At 41.6% G+C, this 22111-nt stretch overlaps 1 protein-coding gene across 2 annotated transcripts in view; it reads left to right on the top strand.

The window, feature by feature from the left end:
- Positions 1–8256: 8256 nt before the first annotated feature.
- Positions 8257–22111, top strand: part of NEBL (nebulette) — a 354758-nt gene continuing 340903 nt past the window's right edge. Inside the window, exons 1-2 of one of the 2 annotated variants that reach the window (XM_090266581.1) lie at positions 8257–8600; positions 9854–9948. In XM_090266581.1, coding sequence (XP_090122707.1) covers positions 8532–8600; positions 9854–9948 — 164 coding nt within the window. In that variant the 5' untranslated portion in view covers positions 8257–8531. The remainder of the gene's footprint in view (positions 8601–9853; positions 9949–22111) is intronic. The other variant, XM_090266580.1, reaches the window with a different exon arrangement.

The raw sequence follows: 22111 nt of genomic DNA, 5'->3' as shown, positions 1-22111 counted from the left end.
AGTAAGTCCAAGATGAAGGTGCCAGCAGATTCGGTGCCTGGTGAGAGCCCTCTTTTGTGTTCATACAGGGCACCTTCTCACTGTGTCCTCACATAGCGAAAGGAGTGAGGGAGCTCTGTGGGGTTTCTTTTATAAGGATATTCATCCCAGTCATGAGTGCTCCACCCTCATGACCTAATCACTTCACAAAGGCTCCACCTCCTAATACCATCACATTGGGGGTTAGGATTGCAACATATGGATTTAAAGAGCAATAGAATGCTACAGTGAAGATCTTTGGATTGATTCTATTATAGATCTGATTTTTTTTTCCTGTGATTTTACAGATTCCTCCTTTTCTGAAGATGAGTTGTTCAACTTTTCCTGTGTTCCTGTATATGGGAAATGTAACTATGAGTCTCCTTTCATTGAGAGAACTTGAGGGCTCTCTGTTTCCTGTAACCAATCCAAAAGAAATACTACCTTAGTTTTGCATAATTTTTAGAGTTAATTTTTTCCCCCTAAAATAGCTTTCAGTGGTAGGTACATTCCTGCCCCTTCCCCCTCCCGCCTTTCTGTTAGGTCCACACAGAATTTAATAAATGTACTCAAACCCTACATTATTTTTTAATATCTAAAATGACCTTTCATCAGCTGCTCCTGAACCACATAATCTGATATTACTTTTTAAAATGATTAAATTTTATTTGCTTATGTGTATATTAGATGGAAGTTGATTCCTTAATTTGTCACTGAACATAATTGCAATTTTTGCCAAGCAAGTTAGAAATCTACTTTCCTTTGAAATTCAAAATTGATGCTAACTAATGAGTCAGGGGTTTAGTGCAAAAACTACAAGAAATTTTTAAAAAGCTTATCTTTTTTATTACTATTTTTATTGGGCAAGAATAACATTTTTCTTGATCTGTTTTTAATTAACTTATTTTTTCAGTGGCAGAAGAAAAGTTTTATTTTTTTATTGGTATATAATTGACATATAACATTATATTAGTTTCAGGTGTACAAAGTCGTCGTCGTCGTCGTCGTCGTCGTTGTCGTCGGCAGCCGTCCGTCTCGAGAGACGATGGTGTAGCTTCTTAAGAGTCTATCTGCACCGCCGAGAATGGCTGTGCAGTCCGACTCGGGAGTGACAGGGTATCTGTCTCCTCCCGTGTTGAATCGACATCTTGCGATGACGCTGGAGTGTCCTCTCCAGTGAAGCTGAAGCTACAGAGCCTGGGCAGGGTGATATGGAGGGTCTGCTGTTGCCCATGCAGCAGACCCCCCCTCTCTTCGCAGCTGAAGGGTCCAAGGGAAAGACGGAGTCAATACAGCTTGGCTTCAGGTGCGCCGCAGGAGTTGCCGGTGTTGACTACAACGTCAAACCGCCTTAGGGACTCCGGCTCCGGATTTTCTGTCGGGGTTTACTCCCTTAGCCTTTCCCCTGAGGAGGTATGCCGCAAGGCAGCGGAGGTTTTTTGGAGTCAGAGTTTTCCTTCTCTGATGTGCCCTGACTGGAAGATTGAACCAGCGACACTTAGCTCGCAGGCCGACGCTCAATCCACTGAGCCAAACCAGCCAAGGGCCGGTGTACAAAGTAATGATTCAATATTTGCATATATTGTGAAATCACAATAAATATAGTTAATACCTGTTACCATACATAGTTACAGAATTTTTTTCTTGTGATGAGAAGTTTTCAGACTTACTCTCTTAGCAACTTTCAGTTATTCAATACAGTATTATTATTTTTTAAAGACTTATTCTCATTTGAGAGAGAGGGGAAGGAAGAGAGAGAGAGAGAGAGAGAGAGAGAGAGAGAGAGAAACACTGAAGTGAGAGAGAAATATCCATCGGCTGCTCCTGCACACACCCCAACTGGGGAACAAGCCTACAACCTGGCATGTGCCCTGACTGAGACTCAAGCCAGTGACCTTTCTGTTACAGGATGATGCTCCAAACAATGGACCAATCCTGGCCAGGGCCACAATACAGTATTATTGATTATGGTTACCATACTGTTCATTATATCCTCATGTCTTACTTATTTTGTGATTGGAAGTTTGTACCTTTAACCACCTTCTCCCATTCCCCTCCCCACCCCATCCCCAGGACTTGATCTAGTTCTTAATTGACTATAAGTCATGCTGAAGCAGTACAGTATTTTAGCTAGCTTGGGCTGTCATTAACAAAATACCATAGACTGGGTGGCTTAAGCAATACAAATTTATTTTCTCACAGTTTTGGAGGCTGGAAGTCTGAAATCAGGATGTTAGCATGGCTCAATATGATGAGTTCTGTCTTCTTGGCTTGCAGATGGCTGCCTTCTTGTTCTATCCTCATGTGGCAGAGGGAAAGAGAGAGAGGGAGAGAGAGAGAGGGAGAGAGAGAGACAAAGACTGTCCCAAACCTCTCTGATATCTATTTAAAACTTTTAAAAAGGCCACTAATCCCATCATGAGGGTTCCACTCTCATGCCCTTACCTAATCTAATTATCTCTCTAAATACTATCACATTGAAGATTAGGACTTCAACATATGAATTTTTGGGTTACATAATTCAGTTCACAGCATTTTAAAGGCAAATTATAATCTTAATAACATATAACTTTTTTCACATGACTATGTTAAGTATTTTTAATTCCAGTTTTAATTTTATAGCTGGATATTCATCAAGTTTGGCAGGTGATTCAGAAAGTAGTCTTGAAATACGTGAAAAAGGTAACAACTATCTTCATACTTGTCACTTTCCATCTGATTTGGATGAAAATATATCATGGAGTTCAATTTTATTTATTTTTTTACTCTAGTCATTCAATTATTAAACACATTTTTTACTAAGTTCTTACTGGATGCTAGTAGGCACTGTATGTGAATTAATTTTATGTGAATTAATTTTCATATTGAAAAATAATACTGTGGTTGTGTGTGTGTGGGGGTGGTCGGGTGGGGTGGGTAGGGGTTTCTCATCTGCCACATCTCCAAGACAGGTCTATGAGAGCGAAGTCCTACTTCTTTCCATGTTTCATATGATCGTAAGACTTCTAAGCAGGTTGTTACAGAACAATACAAGAGAGACATGATAAGTTGCTAAGCTAAGGTAGTGGCAGAGGATGTGGAGACAGATTCATGCGCTTCTTTTGGAGATAAAGTCTCCAAATGACTGGGTAACTGAACAGGGTGTGTTAAGTAGAGAGGGAGGAGTTTGGCTGAGTTTTAGGACAGCCTTTCCTGATTTCCTAGCTGAATTAGAAGTCCTCTTTTGTTCTTTCACAGTGTCAGGAACAGAGTTTTATTTTAGAGCATTTATCACATTGTATTGTAATTCTTTGCTTACTTATCTGTCCCACTAGATTTTATCATAAGCCAAGATCATGCCTTAATCCCCATTGCATCCCCTATGCCTAACATCCTGCCTACCAATAATTGTATATTGAATGGATGAATGAAAGTAATTGTTTTTAGAACAGCTTCTGAATCTTCAATGTCCCTTAATGTTTTAATTTTACATTTCTCATTGACTTGTAGCGATACTGTAGTGGTAAATGAGATAATTTCTCTAAGGTGTGTGAGATCTTTGGAGAAATGCCTCATTAGACTAAGGCTCATATGTAGCTCTCAAATAAAACTGTGAGCTAAAATCTTCCATTTTCTTTTAGTTTCACCTATCAAGCTTGTTGCCTGGGAAAACTTCCCTCCATGGTGAATTTGTGCCAACTGGCAAAAATGTACACAGTTTTATACAATGTCTGATCAATAGGAAGCATATAATAAAGCTTTGCATAATGAGAGAATAAATAATTCATTAATAATAACAGCTATGCTTTATTGGCCACTACACTTCTAACATCATGCCTTTTCAGAAGAGTAAAACAAACAAACAAAAAACCCCACCCATACTGAATCTCGTATGTAAATCATTAGTTTTTGTTGCTGATGAGGTAAAAACGTTTCTCTTCAATCCTTCTCATTAGTGTATTAGTCAGCTTTTGCTGCAGTAACAAACAACCCTCTCCCCCAAATCTCAGTGGTTTACAGAAACAATGATTTCTTACTCCAATTATGTGAGGGTTGTAGGCTTGCTGTGGCTCTGCTGGGCATGACTGGGCTTACTGAACTCAGGTTCTACTGGCTGGACAGGTCTTTGAATTCTTGGACAGAAGTCAACAAAAGCAGCCACTCCCTGAGATATGTTCTTCTCATGACTGGGTGTCAGAGCTCAAGGTGGTGAGAGAACAAAGGCAAACTATGTTAAGTCCCTTAAAATTCTGCTCTGATAGGACATCTGTCATGTCCACTCAAATTCCATTGGCCAAAGGAAGTCACACTATCAAGCTCAGAGTCACTGTGTGGGGAAATACAATCTGCCTATAGGGAGTATTGCCAGAGTGGAACAAAAAATTGTGAGCCAATAATACAATCCATCACAATCTGAGTCCAATGTTTGTCAAAGGCACTATTTGGCCTTTTGTAATATTAATTACTCTTTAGAGCTTTTAATTTCAAGTTCAATTTATGTAGTTTAAATAACAAAAGTGCTTTTAAGGTCTTTAAAATGTTCTGTGTAAATAGGGCATCAGAGGTAAAAGTAAACAGATTAGGGAATTTTAGCTAAAGAAAAAATTAAAATTTATAACTATATAAATGTTTTCACCAGGGTCATGATGGCAAGTTATTCTTTAATATCTATGGATGTTCAGGCCAGCAGAAAAGGATTTAATTAAAGTGAAGATATTGGGGTATAGTTTCCATAAGGAACGACTTCTTGATTAGTCAGTGAAAAAGACATGAAAGGGGCAAAAGTTCTCCCTAGTGGATAATTGAATCATTCATCTGCTTGAAGGAGGAAGACTGGGCCAGATGACAGGTTTCTGCCAATTCTATGTTTATAGTACTTTGAATTTTGAAATAAGGAAGTCCTTTTAAGACAGATGGCATTAAAATTCTTAAATGTCACTAAGAAACTTAGAAGCTGGCTTAATGCAGAAAATGAAAATAGTAAGAGAAACAGATATGAGAGGAAAATGAACTCTGAGCATTCATTGTTTATTTTTGAGAGAATAAAACATCATGGTTAATTCCAATTTTATAGTCCTTTGTTTTATTCTTTCAACAAACATTTAATTAGTATCTACTATATGTCAGGCATTGTGATAGTGCTGGTTGGTTAAGAAATTACACAATTCATAGTTAAAAGATCTGAGAAATTAATCATCCCTCTTCCTCAGAATTTTTGCCTACCATTTAAAAAATCTAAATAGGATTTTTAAACTACATTTTATCATTTGCAGTTATGAAAGTCTAAATGCTAAAAAAACTTAAGGCTTTCAGGTAACCATATAAATATTTTTTTCCCTCAGGCGTTTATTTTCTTTTTAAATATTGGGGTGGCCGAAAAGGCTGTTATGTTTTTTCCATAAAATAAAAGACATAAATATATTTTTTCATTTTCACCAATAACTATTGATCGGGAGAGATATTTTGGCTATCTTCTGTTATTGGCTTCTAGTGGGTAGAGGTCAGGGGTGCTGCTAAACACCTTCCAATGCATAAGACAGCCCACAGGAAAGAATTATAATTATTTGGCCAAAATGTCAATAGTACCAAGAAACTTCACAAACCTCTTATGACATATTTGATCAGTCACAGCACCTTCTCCATACATGGCACAAATCTTTTTTCTGTGTTTCGGTTGTGTTTTTACCTTTTTTGAAATAATAAAGCATAATACACCAAAATGTTGTTTATTTTCTTCCATCTTCAAATTGAAATGGCTGCACACAAAAAAATAAGTCACCAATTTTGGTAAATTTTAAAAAAATGCTCACTGATATGACAGTTGTGACAATATAATCTAACAAAATTGTTTCAAATGAAGTTAAAGACAACTAAACACTACTAGAGCTATTGTAAGGAAAACATGTAACGGACTTTTTGGCCAACCCAATAAATATCCAATGTAGTTTCTCCTCCCCAACTTTACTAAGGTTTAATTGACAAATAAAATTGTGAGATATTTAAAGTATACAATATGATGATTTCATGCACATATTGTGTGAAAGGATTCCCCCTATCGCCTCACATATTTACCTTTTGGTGGTGAGAACATTTAAGTTCTGCTCTCTTAGCAAATTTTAATTATATGGTATAGTGTTATCAACTGTAGCCACCATGTTACACCTTAGATCCTCAGATTTTATTCATCTTAAAATGGAAAGTTTGGCCCTGCTGGTGTGGTTCAGTTGATTCGACATTGTCCTGCAAAGTGAAAGGTCGCTGGTTTGAGTCCCAATGGTGGGTCAGGGGGCAGTCAGACCGAGTGAAAGGCAGTGTGAGAGGCGACAGATGGGTGTTTCCTTTCTTCTCTTTCTCCCTCCCTCTCTCTAAAACATAAAGGAAATATTTAAAAAGTAAAAGTAAAAAACCTGAAAGTCTGTACCCTTTTACCTACCTCTCCCTATTTTCCCACTTCCCTGCCCTTGTCAACCTCTTTTTTTAAATTGTTTTTATAAGTTTAGCCTGTTTTTTCTTTCTTTCTTTTTTTTTTTTTTGAGTCCACAGCTAAGTGATACTATGCAGTATTTGTCTTTTTGGGTCTGGCCTATTTCACAGCATAAAGTCCTTCAGGTTCATCCATGTTCTGAGGCATTTCTCAACAGCTCTGAGGTGTTTTTAAATGAGAACTGGTCCTCTCTGACAGCAACTTATTGTTTTATTTGCTTTTGAGGTGATCTTGTGAGCAGAGCACTGAGTGGTTGTTGCATTGGTGAGTCACTTTTCAGAAATTATCTCTTTTCAAACGTCAAACAGCACAGCCTCATTATGCATACTTCATCAGTGCAGCCTGCCTACAAAGCCCAGGACTCATTAGTTTTCTTTTTTTCATGAAAGGCCTGTTATGTTTTTAAAAAATGACAAATATTTGTCACAGGAGTTGCTATGTGATATTACTGAATCTTAGTATGTGTGCTAGCAATAGAATGTGTTTGTTTTAATCTACGATAAGCCTATCTGCTACCATGAGCTAGGCAGATTGAAACACTTCAGAACCGCTCTCTCATTTAATCCTCACGGTGGGGGGTGGGGGTAGGAGATGTTTTGTAGCGCTGTTATTCCCATTTTGTAGACCATAAAATTGAGGCACAGAGAGTCTAAGTATTGGCATAGTAAACGGCGGGGCTGGGCTTTGAACCCAGGTACTCCAGCTCCATTTTGTGTCCTTTTATAAAGCAAATCCAATAACCTGAAATCTTATTGAAACTAAAAACTGATGCCTGTTCCGTTTGGTTCCACCCTACCTTCAGTCTTCAGTTGGATTCTCTGTCCCCTGTGGTTAGAACCGTGAGTTTGTAATTGCTTCCCTTAATGCAGGTGAAGAACTCTTCGTAGATCCTGTGGTTAATTGCAAAAATATACAGTGCGCGCGCGCCTGCGCGCGCGTACACGCACAAACACACACTCTCTCACACACATACACAGCAAAATGAACGTTGACCGTTTATTAATGAAGGAAGGCTTGATTCTGGCCTAAAATGACCCGTCGTTCTCCAAGAAGAGATATAAAAAAAATGCAGGGATTGGGTGACAGCGAGTAAAGGTTCTTCCCCATCCTGGGTCCAAGAACTTCACGCAGGCACTCGGGGGGCCGGGGGGCCGCTTTCTCTCAGCAGAAGCCTCGGGAGCGGGCGCGGTACTACCCCCGGCGCCATGGGGACAGGAGTCCGGCTCCCCACGGGTATCCCGGCTCCCGGGCCCTAGTACTCGCTGCGTGCAGCCGGGACAGCCTCTGTCCCGGATTGGGCGCTGAGATGGCGTGGAGGCGCGTTTGCCTGCGGTCCCAGGGCTGGAGGAGGAGGGCGGGCGCACCCCCGCGCCCTTTGGGAACCGGGAACATCAGCCTGGGGTGGGGGTGACCCAGCCAGGGCAGAAATGATGAGGAAGAACAGGGAACGCCAGGGTTGTAGGCCCCCATTCCTATATCCCCCACCGCCCACCTGGCCGCCCCCGGCTGCGGCACCAGGCGCGCTCCCAGGTCTCGCAGACGCAGCCCGCACTGTCTGCGGACTCTCCCCGGCCCTGCTCTTCTCCTCCCCTGATTCGCCGTCCCTCCTCGGTGCCCGACGTGCTCGTTCCCTGGCACTTGGGTCCGGGCGCGCCGGTGGGTTTGGCCTGCGCGGCGGCTGCGGCGAGGCGGGGGAGCTAGTGAGAGCGAGGGGCGGGCACGAGTGTCTGTGTGAGTCACAAGTACCTGGAGCGCCAGCTACGCAGAGCAAGCGGCGCGCAGCTCTAGCCGGAGCCCAGCCGGAGCCGGAGAGTGCAGCCACCCCCAGGCTCCAGGCCCCGCCGCGCGCCCACCCGCGCCCCACCGCCCTCTGCGCCCGCTGCGCTGTCGGCTCGCCCCTGGCCCGGCGCCCACTCCAGACCCCGGCGCCCGCTGCCCGTCTCCATCCCGCCGGCCCCGAGGCGGTGCGGGGCTCGTCGGGGAATGTCACAGCGGCTCCTCGGAGCCCCCAGCCGTCGCCACCCCGCCACCGCCCCCGGGAACCGCGACAATGAACCCCCAGTGCGCCCGCTGCGGAAAAGTCGTGTACCCCACAGAGAAAGTCAATTGCCTAGATAAGGTGAGCGAGGGGCGCCAGGCCAGCCGGGATCTGCGGGCACTGGGCTGCACCTGTTCCGAGAAGTTTTGGCATCTGGGACGGAAAGAGACGAGTGGGTCTGGGTGTTTGTGTGGTCTTGGCCCCCGGTTGTGGGCATGCGAAGGAAAACGCCGGCGGGAGTGTCAGAGAGCACTCTTGGCGATGGTGTGGTTGGAACCAGGATAGGCTTTTGTCGGGGTGCGGGGCTGCACCGCCTTGGCAGAGCTGAGGCGGAGCGTGGAGCGCCGCCCGGGGCCCAAGAGCCCAGCCGGCACCCAGGAGCCCAACGGCTAGCCGCGCCCCCTCCCACCTCCACTCCTGTTCCTCACTTCCCTGAACCTGCGGTCCAGAGAACATGCCCGCAACCAGACTTCTCCCCTGCTCAGCGCCTCCCCTGCCGGCGGCGAAGTGGAGAGGAAAATAGTAATTAATATGTCAGGGGTGGCTGCCGCCGCATTGCTAAGAATAATCCCCACCGGAGAGCCCTTGCTATGCGCGGCAGGCAGGACTCAGGGGGGGCCAGTCTCCCCTTTTGGGGAATTCCAGAGGAAGTGGCTTCAGCCGGCCCGCAGCCCTGCTCCAGGCCCTCCCCGGGCGTAGAAGGAGTTGAACACCCTGGGAGACAGACCCCTGCGCTATCCTGAGTGCCTGATAATTGAAACCAGCAGGAGGCAGTCCCTGTGAAATCCGCGTATGGTGTCAAAAATGCCTCCTAAGAGCACACCGCCATCCTGACAGTCATTCCAGGCAGAGTCCGCTCTTCCCGCAATGTGGTGGAAACTGGACAGAGATGCGGGGGGCCAAGGCTGCCTCCTGCCTCCGACGGTTGCCTGACTTCCTGTGGACCCTTATCAAGATCCTACAAACACGGTGTTCAGGCACTTGGACCTGGAGTCGTTTTCCTTTTGAAACCACTTCACAGGCTTCATTTCTCTATTAACCAAGCTCAGAATTCCATTCTGACTGCTAATAGAAGTGCAATTTGGACAGAGCCGTGGCAGCTCTTCCATCTGTGTCCGTACATTGTGATGGGGATTCATTTAGAACTCAATTTTAATAGCTGCCTGCTTTATTTACTTAACTGAAAGTAGACAAATTCATTGTTACCTACCATCCTTTTGTGGTAGAATTTTCAGAGGCAGGTGGGAACTGTAATGCACTAAAAAAAAAGTCTCCTTTCTGTACCTGTTCTCAAATAAAGTGGCATTGTACTAAAATTAAATTTTTTTTTCCAGTATTGGCATAAAGGATGTTTCCATTGTGAAGTCTGCAAGATGGCTCTCAACATGAACAACTACAAAGGCTATGAAAAGAAGCCCTATTGTAATGCGTAAGTATTGTCAAAATGGTATGCCAGGTGTGGCGCAACATCAGTGCATGAAAGTGAGCGGATCTGCCTGTTCTGAAGAACTGACTCACTGTATCACCAGGTGTGGCAGCAGCCAGTTACCTGCTTATGCCATATACTCTTGGTCCATGTACTTGGTTGAAGGTCATTGCATTTGTCTTTCCAATGTGTAGGAAAATTTGTGTCTTCAACCAGAAGGTTAATTTTTGAGGTTCACAGCATTGCAGAGTTGGGGACATTTGTTAGAAGCTGCAGAACTTACTGGGAATGTGTGGGCTCTGAAGTGCATGTCAGGTAGATTTCCATTTTAATCACATATCAATTTCCATTTTTAATCATATGATGTTGCCATACTGCAATTTTATATCTGAACCTAGCTGCTACAGAAAGGAGTCTTGCTCCCTTGGTCTTGGCTGAGACCATTTCATAGATCCTGGAGCTTAAACGGAACCAAAGAATTGAGAAATGGGCATTTCCTGCTGGTGGGGATTAAAGAAGGTAAGCTTTCTTGGCAGGCTTTTCTGTAAGCATACTTTTAGCCTATAATAATAGCAATTAGTTAGCATTTATACAGTGCTTACCATGTGCTAGGCCCTGTTTTAAGCTTTTTATGCATATGGACTCATTTAATCTTTACAGACCCTTTGACTATTATTATCCCCATTTGACAGATAAAGAAATTGAAGCACAGAGAGGATAAGCCTCAGAAAGTGGCTCAGATCACTTCTAGAGGCTGCAAGTGGTTAAACATTGGCCATGCTTCCAAATGACTACCCTGCTGCCCTCAGGCATGTGTTTCTCCACTCCTGTGAGCATCCACCCACCCAGACAGTTTTCAGCTGTGGGCCCTTGGCTCTGATTGTTGAATCGTCATCCCAGTTTCCTGTGGGGCCTATGGGCCTGGAGGAGGCAGAGGAGCTAGCTGCCTAGCCTTTTGGCTGGAATATTGTCATTAGAGATTCATTCTCCCTAGAGTTTTTGAAGCAGGTTCATTCAGGTCTCCTGGAGGTGGAGGATCTGTACTCAGTTCATGCTTCACTCATGGGAGTGTGTTATAATAGACAGTAAATTTTTGTTAAACAAATATACAGTAATGCACTCGTACCTCTGGTGAGGAACTGATAATATCTGTTTCCTTCCAGTCGTAGCTTAGTGCTTACATGCAGATCAGAAACTTTGAAAACATCAGAAAATTGGGATATTGAACAGAATTTAGGACTTCCTTGCATAAGTGAAGTCTACAGATGTTCCCCAAATTTATTGATGTTTTCAAGCATCCTATACCATGCCTCTTGCTGGGATAATGTGAAGCTAAGTGAGATCTCAGTGTCATGGTCTCCTGCTTCTCTTAAAGCGAGGTATAAATGATTGGTTTAAGATCAAAGGCAGGCAGCAGTAACTAGAAGGGAGAGGCCCCCAACAACCCATAAACAGGATAATGGTTCTTTGGTTAAAGGAAAAGTGAACCATTCTTCCTGTATGTATGCTCCTGGCCTGATTTGATCAGGCTTTATGGGCCATGCCAGGATTCTTTATAGTTCCATAGTCAGGAATTTAACCTGGTGATAACGATGCCTGAGTGGCCCCGGTAAGCCTGGGGGAATTGGAAGGGAAGAAGAAAGACAGGAGAGAAAGAAAGAAAGGAGAGAATGATAATATAATGTAATATAAACTAAATATGTTGAATGAGAAAAGTAAAGTAAAACAAGGTACAACTGAAATGGAGCCTTTGATTGCATTTGGGCCTCTTGAAAATTCTGTGCTTACTGCTTAGTTTCAGTTTGGTCCAAATAAAAAGAATACCAGATTCTTCTACAAGTCATGGATGGTTGGTTGTACTCTGACTTAATAGTGAACTAGTGTCCAGAACCTTTGAGATTTGAACCCCCAAATAAAAAAAACCCCTTTTTTGTAGATAAGAAGCATCCAGCTGTGCTGTCTCAGAGGTCTGAGTCTTATTTTTAATACTTCAGTTATCTGTAAATCAAATGCTTACAGGTTTACTCTCTAAAATTTCACACATAATTCCAGAACTTGGTGATTTGGTTTAGTTTGCAGTTTTGGGTAGCATCTCAGATTTTTTGCTTAATATTGAACCTTGTAATCTACTTTATTGAGCAAAGAGACAGGGGAAAACTGGAACTTATTGTAGGTGGCCAAATGAGTAGAGTTGATGGTTTAAATTTGTTTAATTTAGCTTTAACTTCATGTCATATGCTACCTCCAGAGAACAGAACCTGGCTAAGTTGAAGGTTCTGTCTGCTGTGAAGGTTCCTTGCTACAAGGCCCCTGTTCTCAATGCTTCATCTTTCCAAGGGCACAGATTGCCATGCAAACTTGCTGGTCAGAGTGGATTACCCTCTGAGGATCCAGATGCCTCTGCTCTAATTCAGGTGGTGTGTGTCAGTCAGCTGTTCCCTGTGGTCTTGGCCAGAAGGGGTGCCATAATTTCTCTGGGTCAATGATGGAAAATTGATTCTCTGAAACATACTGCTACTGAAAAATGAAATGTCCTATGGCCACGTAAAACAGTATTTTATCTGTACCCAGTTTGGTTCAGGCATCAATATACATACAATATATACACGTACTTAAGTGAAAATGACTATTCTTTTTTTTTTCCCGTGCAACTTTATATTGTAAATTTTTTTCATGTACACAAAATGGTTGAAAGAATAATACAGTGAACATCTGTATACCCTCTGTTGAGATTCAGCTATTATTAACATTGTGCCATATTTGCATCATATTTTTATCTATATGTATAAATACTTTTATTGTTGACTCATTTGTCAGTTTCACGTACTAAGTGAGTTTCATACATCAGGATATTTCATCCCTAAAAATTTCATCATGCATATACTAAGAATAAGGATATTTTCTTAAAGAACCACAGAACCATTGTCATACCTAAGAAAATTAACAAAAAATTCATAATATCTAACATTCTGTTTATATTCATATTTCTCCCAGTGTTTTAAGAATGTCTTTGTGTAGCTGTTTTTCTTAAACCAGAATCCAGTAAAGGTTCATACTTTGCATTAGTTGTTATGAAAATGACAACTTTTCTTGGTTATTGGATATTGAATATTCTCTCATTTCTGCTTTCATTTCTAGCAATTTAGATAACTTCTCAGAGTTTTCAGGAAGAGGACTTATGTAGCATTTCTTGTGAAAATAACATATATTTAACTTAAGAACCTTTAAAATAACTATTAAGAATATGTTTTAAAATTTAAAAGCATAAACACTTAGGATTATGTTAAGAAAACATAAAGGCTTTTATTTTAATTGATGCCTAAGGACATTTTTTAAATGGAATGAAGTAGTAAGTATTTTCTTCAGTTTAAATTTGTTGCTTGTTTATATTCTCATGTGTTTAGAGAAGAAACAAATTTGCCATTTGATTTTGTGCAAAGGAGAACATGTATAAAATATAATTTGCATAATATTTAAATTTTGATCTTTTGATAGAATGATCAAAGTCTATTTGCACAGTGGATGTAATATTGGACATAATAGACATTTAGTTCCCAGTGTAGCACTGCACACTATTGAAATATTTAAAACAAACTAGTCTCCCTGAGTACGTGCCATGTTTTCATAAGTCTTTATGTTTCATAAGCAGGCAATGGATTCTTTAGCATACTCAGGATTTTTTTCATCATGGAACTTGCAAAGAAAAGAGGGCTCAGCAATATTTTTATTGCTAAGAGGTACTGAGAAAATAACACTAGATGATTAAACAAAAAACATAGCTCACATTTGTATGTGAATTTATATGCCAAGTTAAACAATAAACGTTTTGCTATCCAACAAGCCACACAATGAATGTAAATCCCAAGGCCATTTGTCAAATAAAATATTTAGTTTATCATGGGTAAAAGTCAAAATTGCATTTATTATGTGTTCATAAAAATATATCAGTTCTTAAAATTTCCTGAGAAATATTACCACTTAGAGAAAACAATGCCAGTGAGGGGCCAGTTAATGTTCTGTTACCAAAGGTCAAGTTATTTTAGGTCAGTGATGGGATCAGTGAACGATGCAATTGTTTAGCAGAACCTTGCCAGTCATTTCCCTAAATCATCACTTTGGTGGAAATTTTTGGGGGGCTGAAAATTTGTCCTGATCTGCCCACTTTAATATACTTGTATCTGTATGAATGTATCTTTACTTATGGGGCTGAAAGAACACAGATATCTGTGCTAACTATGTTTTGTCATCTTTCTGAATGAGATTCCCTCTCACAAAGTAGTTTGACTTACTTTAATTTTGGAAGACTTTAAAAATAAAACAGTGGAGCTATGCACTTTGTTGGCTTCTGCACTGCCTGTGTCAGTGTTCTATCTTGTGAATATTTATTGACTATCGATAGCTTGGAAGATGCTGAGCTAGATGCTTTCATTATGAGCCACCAGAACAGTCAGTGCTCTTCAGCCGCCTGTCCTGAGGGTGATTATCTAGGCCAGTGCTCTGCTAGCTCTCATTTACCATTTCTCTGTTGGTCACTCCTTCCTTTTACTGCCTCTGCTAAGTGTTACTAAGGAAATTAAATTGAAACCTGAGAGTTTTTCTACCATGTTATTTCCCTTGTCTCTGTTTAGGCCTCCCAAACCTGGTTTTATAAAACTCCAAGGACCCGAGTTATCTCAAGGGGACTTATGAAATTCTTGCTATTATGTTAGCTTTAATTACTTAAGAACATCACATGAAAGGCCCTATGGTATAATTGGAGTTTTGAAGCAACACAGAACTAGATTTGAATCCTGGCTTCCTAAAAGCAAGTCTCTTGATCACTAAGCCTCATTTGTAAAATGGGAATTGTAAAGCTTAACCCCAAAGGCTGTGTGAGGGTTAGGACAGTGTGTGTCAAGGTTCCAGGCCAGTTTCTGGCACTCGGCAGAAATAGAAGTACTTTTATTCCTCAGAGGTACTTTTTCAAGGGAGAAGAGTGTGGAAGAGAGAAGAGGAAATATACCAAACAAATGATAGTCACACCTATTAAGAGGTTTATACCAATGTTTTTTACACTGTGGGTTGCCACCTATTAGGGGGTTGTTTTCAGAGCAGAAAGAGGGGTGGTGGTGGGGGGGGGGTGGCGGGGGGAGAGAGAGAGAGAGAGAGAGAGAGAAAGAGAGAGAGAGAATATCAGAGTACTTTTGAGTAGTGAAAAAAGTATTATTTTGGCAAATTTTTTTTAGTTGTATATATAAGTGTGTACTGGATCATGATGAAAAAATATTTTCACTGGAAGTGTGGTTGAAAAAGCTTGAGAAACGCTAGTTAGGTTCCATTTTTCTAAAGCCCCATTGAAAGTTGACGTAAATGCAAAGCGGTGTGCAGTCAGTTTGTGAGTGTAGACTGACAGCCTTTCACATTGTGCCATCTGCACCCGACCCCACACCCGGTCATCCGTCAGGACTCAGCTCAGCCATCAGAGCCCTCACCATGCTACACAAGAACCACGTGTTTGCCTGTCTGTACCCCTTCTTGCTTGAGGTGGCTCTGAGGGTACCTGTCTTGCTCACCCCGTATCCCCAGAGCATAGCACTTAGTTAGTGCTCAACAGTGATGAGTGTGAAGGCTGTGCTGCCTGTCAGAGTGTGGTCGCTGCCTTGCCCCCAGTTCAGAATGCTCCCTGGCCTAGTTTCTTCTGGGGAGGCAGACAGAGGGTGGGCGAACTAGAGGAACTGCCTGGAGAGTAGGGAGGCCAGGCTTTACAAAGTCTGAACACCCAGGGGCCGGGTCTCCCCGCTGACGGCCGAGGCCCACTTTCCTCTCATTGCTTTCAGGCTCAGTTTCAAAGCGTGATATCTTTCTAAAAGATTACTTATTGATACTCATTTATTTTCTTCTGAGCTTTTGTAATCTGTAAAATAGGATAATAATTTCTACCTAATAGGAACTTTATAGAAATTAAATGGGGGAAATATTTTTAAGTCTTACACATCAAATGGCACCTGTTAGGTACCCAAATATTAGTTCCCTCCCTTATTTATAATAAACTGAATGTTGTCGTCTCATATTTCCCCCTTAAAGAGCAGAGAAAAGTAACACTTAAGTTTCTTTGGAAGGATATTGTAGTATGTAGGAGTTTTAGTTAGCATCAATTATAATATGCCTGGTTTGACTTTTTAGTTATATATCCCACAGAAAAAAATTAGACCATTGCTCCTTCCTATATATAAGAAAAATAATTTGATTCTCAGTTAACTTACTGAATCATTGATGATACCTAATAAATTTTAGTGTCTTTTGAAATCATAGTAGGAGATCATTTACAAATCACAGACTGAGTTCTGTCACATTGGAAAATGTTTACGAGAGGTGTCTTCAATGTGTAGTTTCCCTCTCTTTATGATGACATATCTATTATGGAATGATTCAGATTAGAAAAGATTTGGAGATAAAGCACAGCAGATATCTCCTACATCACAGTGAAATGCAAGGTTAATGCAAGATATAGATGTGTGTGCTTAAAGGGATATTGATTATGTGTCAAGGGCTTGTGTAAGAGCATTTTGGCATGTCTTCTTTAAACGTTTTCAGATGAGTGCTTTACAAAGGACTGTGGTTCTTGGGAATATCAGGAGTGAGAGAGAAGCAGACATACCCACATCTGACACTTTCCTCCAGAGCTACAGGCCTCCTCAAAGCTCTGTCTCTAGAGAAATAGGAAGTCAAAAATTTTTTTGTATTCCTATAGTTATGGTTATTAACAAGACCTAAGCTTATAGCAGTGTGATAAGTGGGATCCAGAATAATATTTATGAGCTGAGTATGCAGAACATTTAAAGGACTTAGTAAAAGGATTATTATTGATTTAAAGGTCTGCTTATGAATAAAGCAGTTCTCCAGTGCCTCTCATCAAACCTAGATATGGGGCCCAGGTCAAATGAGCAGACAGGAAGTGGTGGGAAGGACCAGGTTTGCAGGGCAAGGATTGTTAGTTCCAGCGCTGGAAACCCAGTAATTTTATCTCTAGTCAGCTGTGTGTTCTAGTAGAGTCCTTGAGGGAGTTGCTTTGTGTTCATCTCCTGTTTACTTTCCCACACTCTCTGTTGACCCATTCCCAGTGAATGGTAGGAGGAGCTAGGAGGAAACCAGTGCAATGTGTGTGCTTTTGAATAAGTTTGGATTAATATGTAGACTGGTGGTCTGTCATACTTCTGCTTCCGTGCAGCAGTCCAAAAAGCCATTTAGACAAAAATCATTGATTAGCTCCCCGATGCTAATCATCGAAGGCAGGTGCAAATCAACAACAGAGAGCATGGAGAAATGAGATGGCCCGAGATATGGCATATGGAGTTTGAGGGTTGCCTGCTGGAATTGAATTTTATCTTTAAATAAGACATAATTGTCTGTTAATTGATCAAGAGTGTGAACTCCACCAAATTCAGGCAGGAGCATCAAAAACAGGGCAATAAATTCACAAATCAGTACAGACGGATATAGCAGAGACCCTGACATACGAGGTCTGTCTGGAAAAAGTCCAGCCATTGTTAATATAACAAGAATGCTTTGTGCGATATCGATGTAACCTGACAGCCAAGGAGAGTTGACTGGAATGCGCATGCGTGAACAATGATGACTTCACTGTACTAGTCAGTGGGGCAGTAGACCCGTTGAGTGAGCATGTGTACTGTGTGGCCATCACATTCAAAATGACTGAGTGAGTGGAGCAAAGAATCTGCATCCAATTTTGCATTAAGCTTGAACATTCCTCCACGGAAACTGTTTGTCTGATTCAGAAGGCCGCAGCTATGGGCAACTGTTGATTGCCAGCTTCATCACACCAATGTGCCTGCTCATGCATCACATCTCCTGCAGAGTTTTTTGGGAAACATCAAATCACCCAGGTGACTCAGCCCCATTACAGCCCAGTATTGGCGCCCTGTGACTTTTGGCTTTTCCCAAAACTAAAATCACCTTTGTAAGGGGAAGACATTTCAGACCATTGATGAGATGCAGGAAAACATGATGGGGCAGCTGATGGCAATTGGGAGAACTGTGTGAGGTCCCAAGGTGCCTACTTTGAAGGGGACTGAGGCATCATTGTCCTATGGATAATGTTTATTTTATCTTGTGTCTTTTTCAATAAATGTCTCTATTTTTCATATTACAAGGTGGGATACTTTCTGGACAGACCTTGCATACAGTATTGATGGTGTTTGGATGTTGGTACCGTCTTCTCCTGGCTACTCTCCCCATCATCCATCCTGGCTCTGGAACCTCGTGCATCTGTGTCATCTTTATCTCTCTCCCCTTTATCTCTATTTCCATGTATTGATCTCCTTTGTTCTTGCCCTTTTCAAGCTCTCTTACCACATATGGCCAGTGATTTGATCATTGTCCCCTAACTTGTCTCCCTATTATGGTTTTTCTCCTTTTGAATATTCTTCCTGCCACCACAGGTATCTTTTGAAACCACGGTTCTGGTCATATTACTCTTTTGAACGAACATCTCTGATGGTTCCTCATTGCCTAGACAAAAAAAATGAGGTTTCTGACAGACACCTAAGGCCTTTCACAGTTTATATTCCTCTAGCCATTTCTATTTATGCTTCTCTTCAACCACACTGGACCACTAGCTCTGATGCCTTCATCAAGTTTCTGAGCTTAAATCTCAGAGTTCTCATCTATAAAATAGGCCTAATAATAGAGATTCTACTTCATAAGATTAAGGATTCATTCAAATAAGTTTAGCACAGTTTCAGCCACATAATAAGGAATTAATAATAATTAGATGTAATTTTTATTACTGTTAAACTTCACAGAGTGATTTGACCCTTTACTCATGCTGCTCATTAGTCTTCCTGCCCTTCCATCTTTTAAAGTTACCTTCATCTTTAAGGCACACAGCAGTGACAGCCTTAGTGAAGCTATTCCGAATTTCTCAATTACTGTGCTCATTGTGGTTTTTATACCCCAGTTACATCACTTATCAAAAGCCTGCCTTGGGCTGTGGTTGTGTTTGTTTGCCCCTTAGAGGCAGTTTCCTGCTGAGACTGGATCATGGAAGTTCTTAGCCTGGGGGTGGAGATGGGTTGGTGGTGGGAGGCCCAGTCAGCTGCAAGAACTTTGCTTCTTAAAGGTATTTCTGGCATGTGTTTAAGGATTGAGAATGGGGATTGCCAAACTGCAATGCAATTCTAACCCTAACCACCCTGAATTAGCATCAACTACACAAGTTAAGGGTGTAATCCCCTACAAGACAGCCCTCATTTCAGATTCCAGCCACAAGTTCAGGAGTCCCTGGGGCAAGGACACTTCTGACCAACTAGTTACAAATTTTGGGGTTTCTGCCACCTTCTTAGATTTGATTATTAGTTAGAACAATTCACAGAACTCAGGGAAATGTTTGCTTGAGATCATTGTTTTATTATAAAGGATATAAACTGAGACCATCCAAGTGAGTAGACACATAGGGTGAGGTCTAGGAAGCCCTGAACATGGAGATTCCCTGCCCTGGCCCTGTGGAATCAGGACGTGTCTCTCCACATACCGGTGTGTTCACCAACCAGGAATCTCTACTGAGCTTTGGTGTCCAGAATTTTTTTTCCCCCCCCAATCCTCACCTAAGGATATGTTCATGAATTTTTAGAGAGGGGTTGGGGAGAGAGAGAGAGAGATTTGTTGACTTCTGTACACACCCTCACCTGGGATTGAACCTGAGAATCAAACCCACTGCCTTTTGGTGTATGGGGCAATGCACCAACCAGCCAAGTCACCCAGCCAGAGTTTTTATTGGGGTTTCATTACACAAGCATGATGACTCATAGGCCATGTGATTGTTCAATCCCCATCCAGTCCCCCTCCCTTATTCCCTCCCTGGACAAGGTCCATGGATATCACCCAACTTAAAGCCCCAACCCTCTACTCACAGGATTTCTGGAATGGCCAGCCCCATCCTAAGCCGTTTTGTCAACATAACTCAAATATGGACCAAGGGCTCATGACTGATGAAGGTATTTCCAATTATTTGGGAAATTCCAAATATTTAGAGTGTGTCCCAGGAACCAGGGACAAATGCTAGTCAAATTCATTATTACACAACAGGTGTGTTCTGCTCACTATCCTCATCACATGTACTGTTTGAACTGTTGACACATGAATCTTTGTATCCCATTATGACAAGAATGATGATCTAAAACCCAGCATATCTATTTTGTCAATCAATAGAAGTTGGGTAAGACATATAAACAGTTTGCTTCCTGCCCACAGGAGGTGAGTGGGAGGACTTATTTGTGAAAGAGTCCTGGATATAACTCTCTAGATTAGGTTCTTATAAATAAGAAAGTCTTTCCTATTGGCAAATTACATTCTTTAAAAATTTTTTTTTTTTATTGATCTTAGAGGGAGAGGAAAGAAGGTGTTGGAGGGGGGAGAGAGAGATCGATTTGTCGTTCTACTTGTTTATGCATTCATTGGATGGTTTTTGTTTGTGCCCTTACCAGAGATTGAACCTGTAACCTCTGTGTATTGGGATGATGCTGTAAACAACTGAGCTACCTGGCTAGGGCAGAAAATTATATTCTTGAGGTTAGGAATGGTCCCCATTGCCTTTGTGTCTTCCAGCATATACTGTGTGCACAGTATATGGGGACAGAGCACATTACCACCAGCTTTGTGGTGGAGCACAGTGAACTTCTTTGGCTGTCTGAGTGATATAGCTCAGCCTCAAGGCATCCTTAGCTGAGAGAGGACTCAAAAAGAAGGAATATACTTTTCTTTTCATGAGAATCTGTGTGGAATCCCAGCCGGAGCTGGCCATCCTTGGACAGATAATACACATGAACCACTTTCTCTGTTTAGGTGAAATGCTGAAATTTATAGCGAGGTCACAGACATGCTCCTGAACACAGGATGACAGGAATAATGGGGTCCACAAAGGTAGTTTGTAAAAATCACTTCGTCACATGGTGTTTATCAAAGTCTTAGGGGTAAATCGTATGTTTAAAACATCATGCCATGTGGACATTCACTTGCATTGCTGTATTTTTTCCCCCTTGAAATAAGTATGTTTTATTTATTTTCCCAAACAAGATCTCAAGGATTAATGAAAAGCCTTTAATTCTCTTATGGAAGTATTTAATTTACTTGGGTGACTTTCTTCAGTGCTCTTATCTTTTCCCTCAGATTTCCAGAACTTCAAAAACAACTTATCAATAGTCTGTGCTTCTCCCCTGCCTTGTTCCCTTCCATCCCCTCCACTACCTGCTCTCTTCTCCTCCCCTCCAGGTCTTTTCTTTTGCCACTGACGTAGTTCTCTGATTTTCTTAAAATTAAGTGGAATTCTATTTAAAAAATTTTAGGTGCTTAAGGCACATAATAATTAAGGGTTATTCCTGTCAGGAATAGAAATACCACATTAGAAGCTGCTGAAGAAGAAAAATCTGTTTAGACAGACAGTTTGCCTCTGTGTGTTTTTTAAAAAAAATGGTAGTTACATAACATCAGGTTTAATTGGCAAGGAGTCAGGAATGGTTCATTTGTGTGTCTCTGTCATGTGTACCTGCGGGGCTGTGCTGTAAGGAAAGTACCTATAATTTGTACACAGGGCAGCTGCCCGGGAATTGCCTGCATTGTGGCAGTTTAGCAGATGCTGAGAGAAAGCATATTGTTTTTCTTTATATGGTGATGGGTATATATAATAGAGATTGAACAAACACATGTCGATTGATTTTAAAAGAACATTAATTCTGAATGGGATGCAGCAGTCCTTTATTGGACTGCAAGCTGGCATCTTTCTCTGGTGTGTTCCGGTAGGTCAGAAGAGTTTGCTTCTCAGGATTTAAAAATTAATTCCCTAGCAGGAGAAAACAGGTGGTAACATAAAAGCAGTGCTGAATGGAGGAAGGATCAAGTAATCCTCAGAAGAGAACAACAGAGGAATGCTTATGATCTCATCCATCTGTACCAATGCCTAGACACTAAGAAAAGGTCTGTAAGGTCCAGAAATATCACCAGTACATGGTATAGATAGGCTGATAACTAAATTCTGGCAGCAAAGAGGCTTGCTGTGTAATCCAAAGAACATGTCTAATAGGTGGATCCGTGCATAAAAAGAAGGAAACCTGAAGGTGGAAAAATGATGAGAACATTTGGGTAAGAATGAAAAGAAGGAGGATGGCAGCGGTAC

This window comes from Furipterus horrens, unplaced genomic scaffold, assembly GCF_987537825.1.
Source record: "Furipterus horrens unplaced genomic scaffold, mFurHor1.1.pri manual_scaffold_2, whole genome shotgun sequence".
In the NCBI taxonomy this organism is placed as follows: Eukaryota; Metazoa; Chordata; class Mammalia; order Chiroptera; family Furipteridae; genus Furipterus; species Furipterus horrens.
Note: the sequence above shows the minus strand (reverse complement) of the source record. Positions and strands in the feature narration are given on the sequence as shown.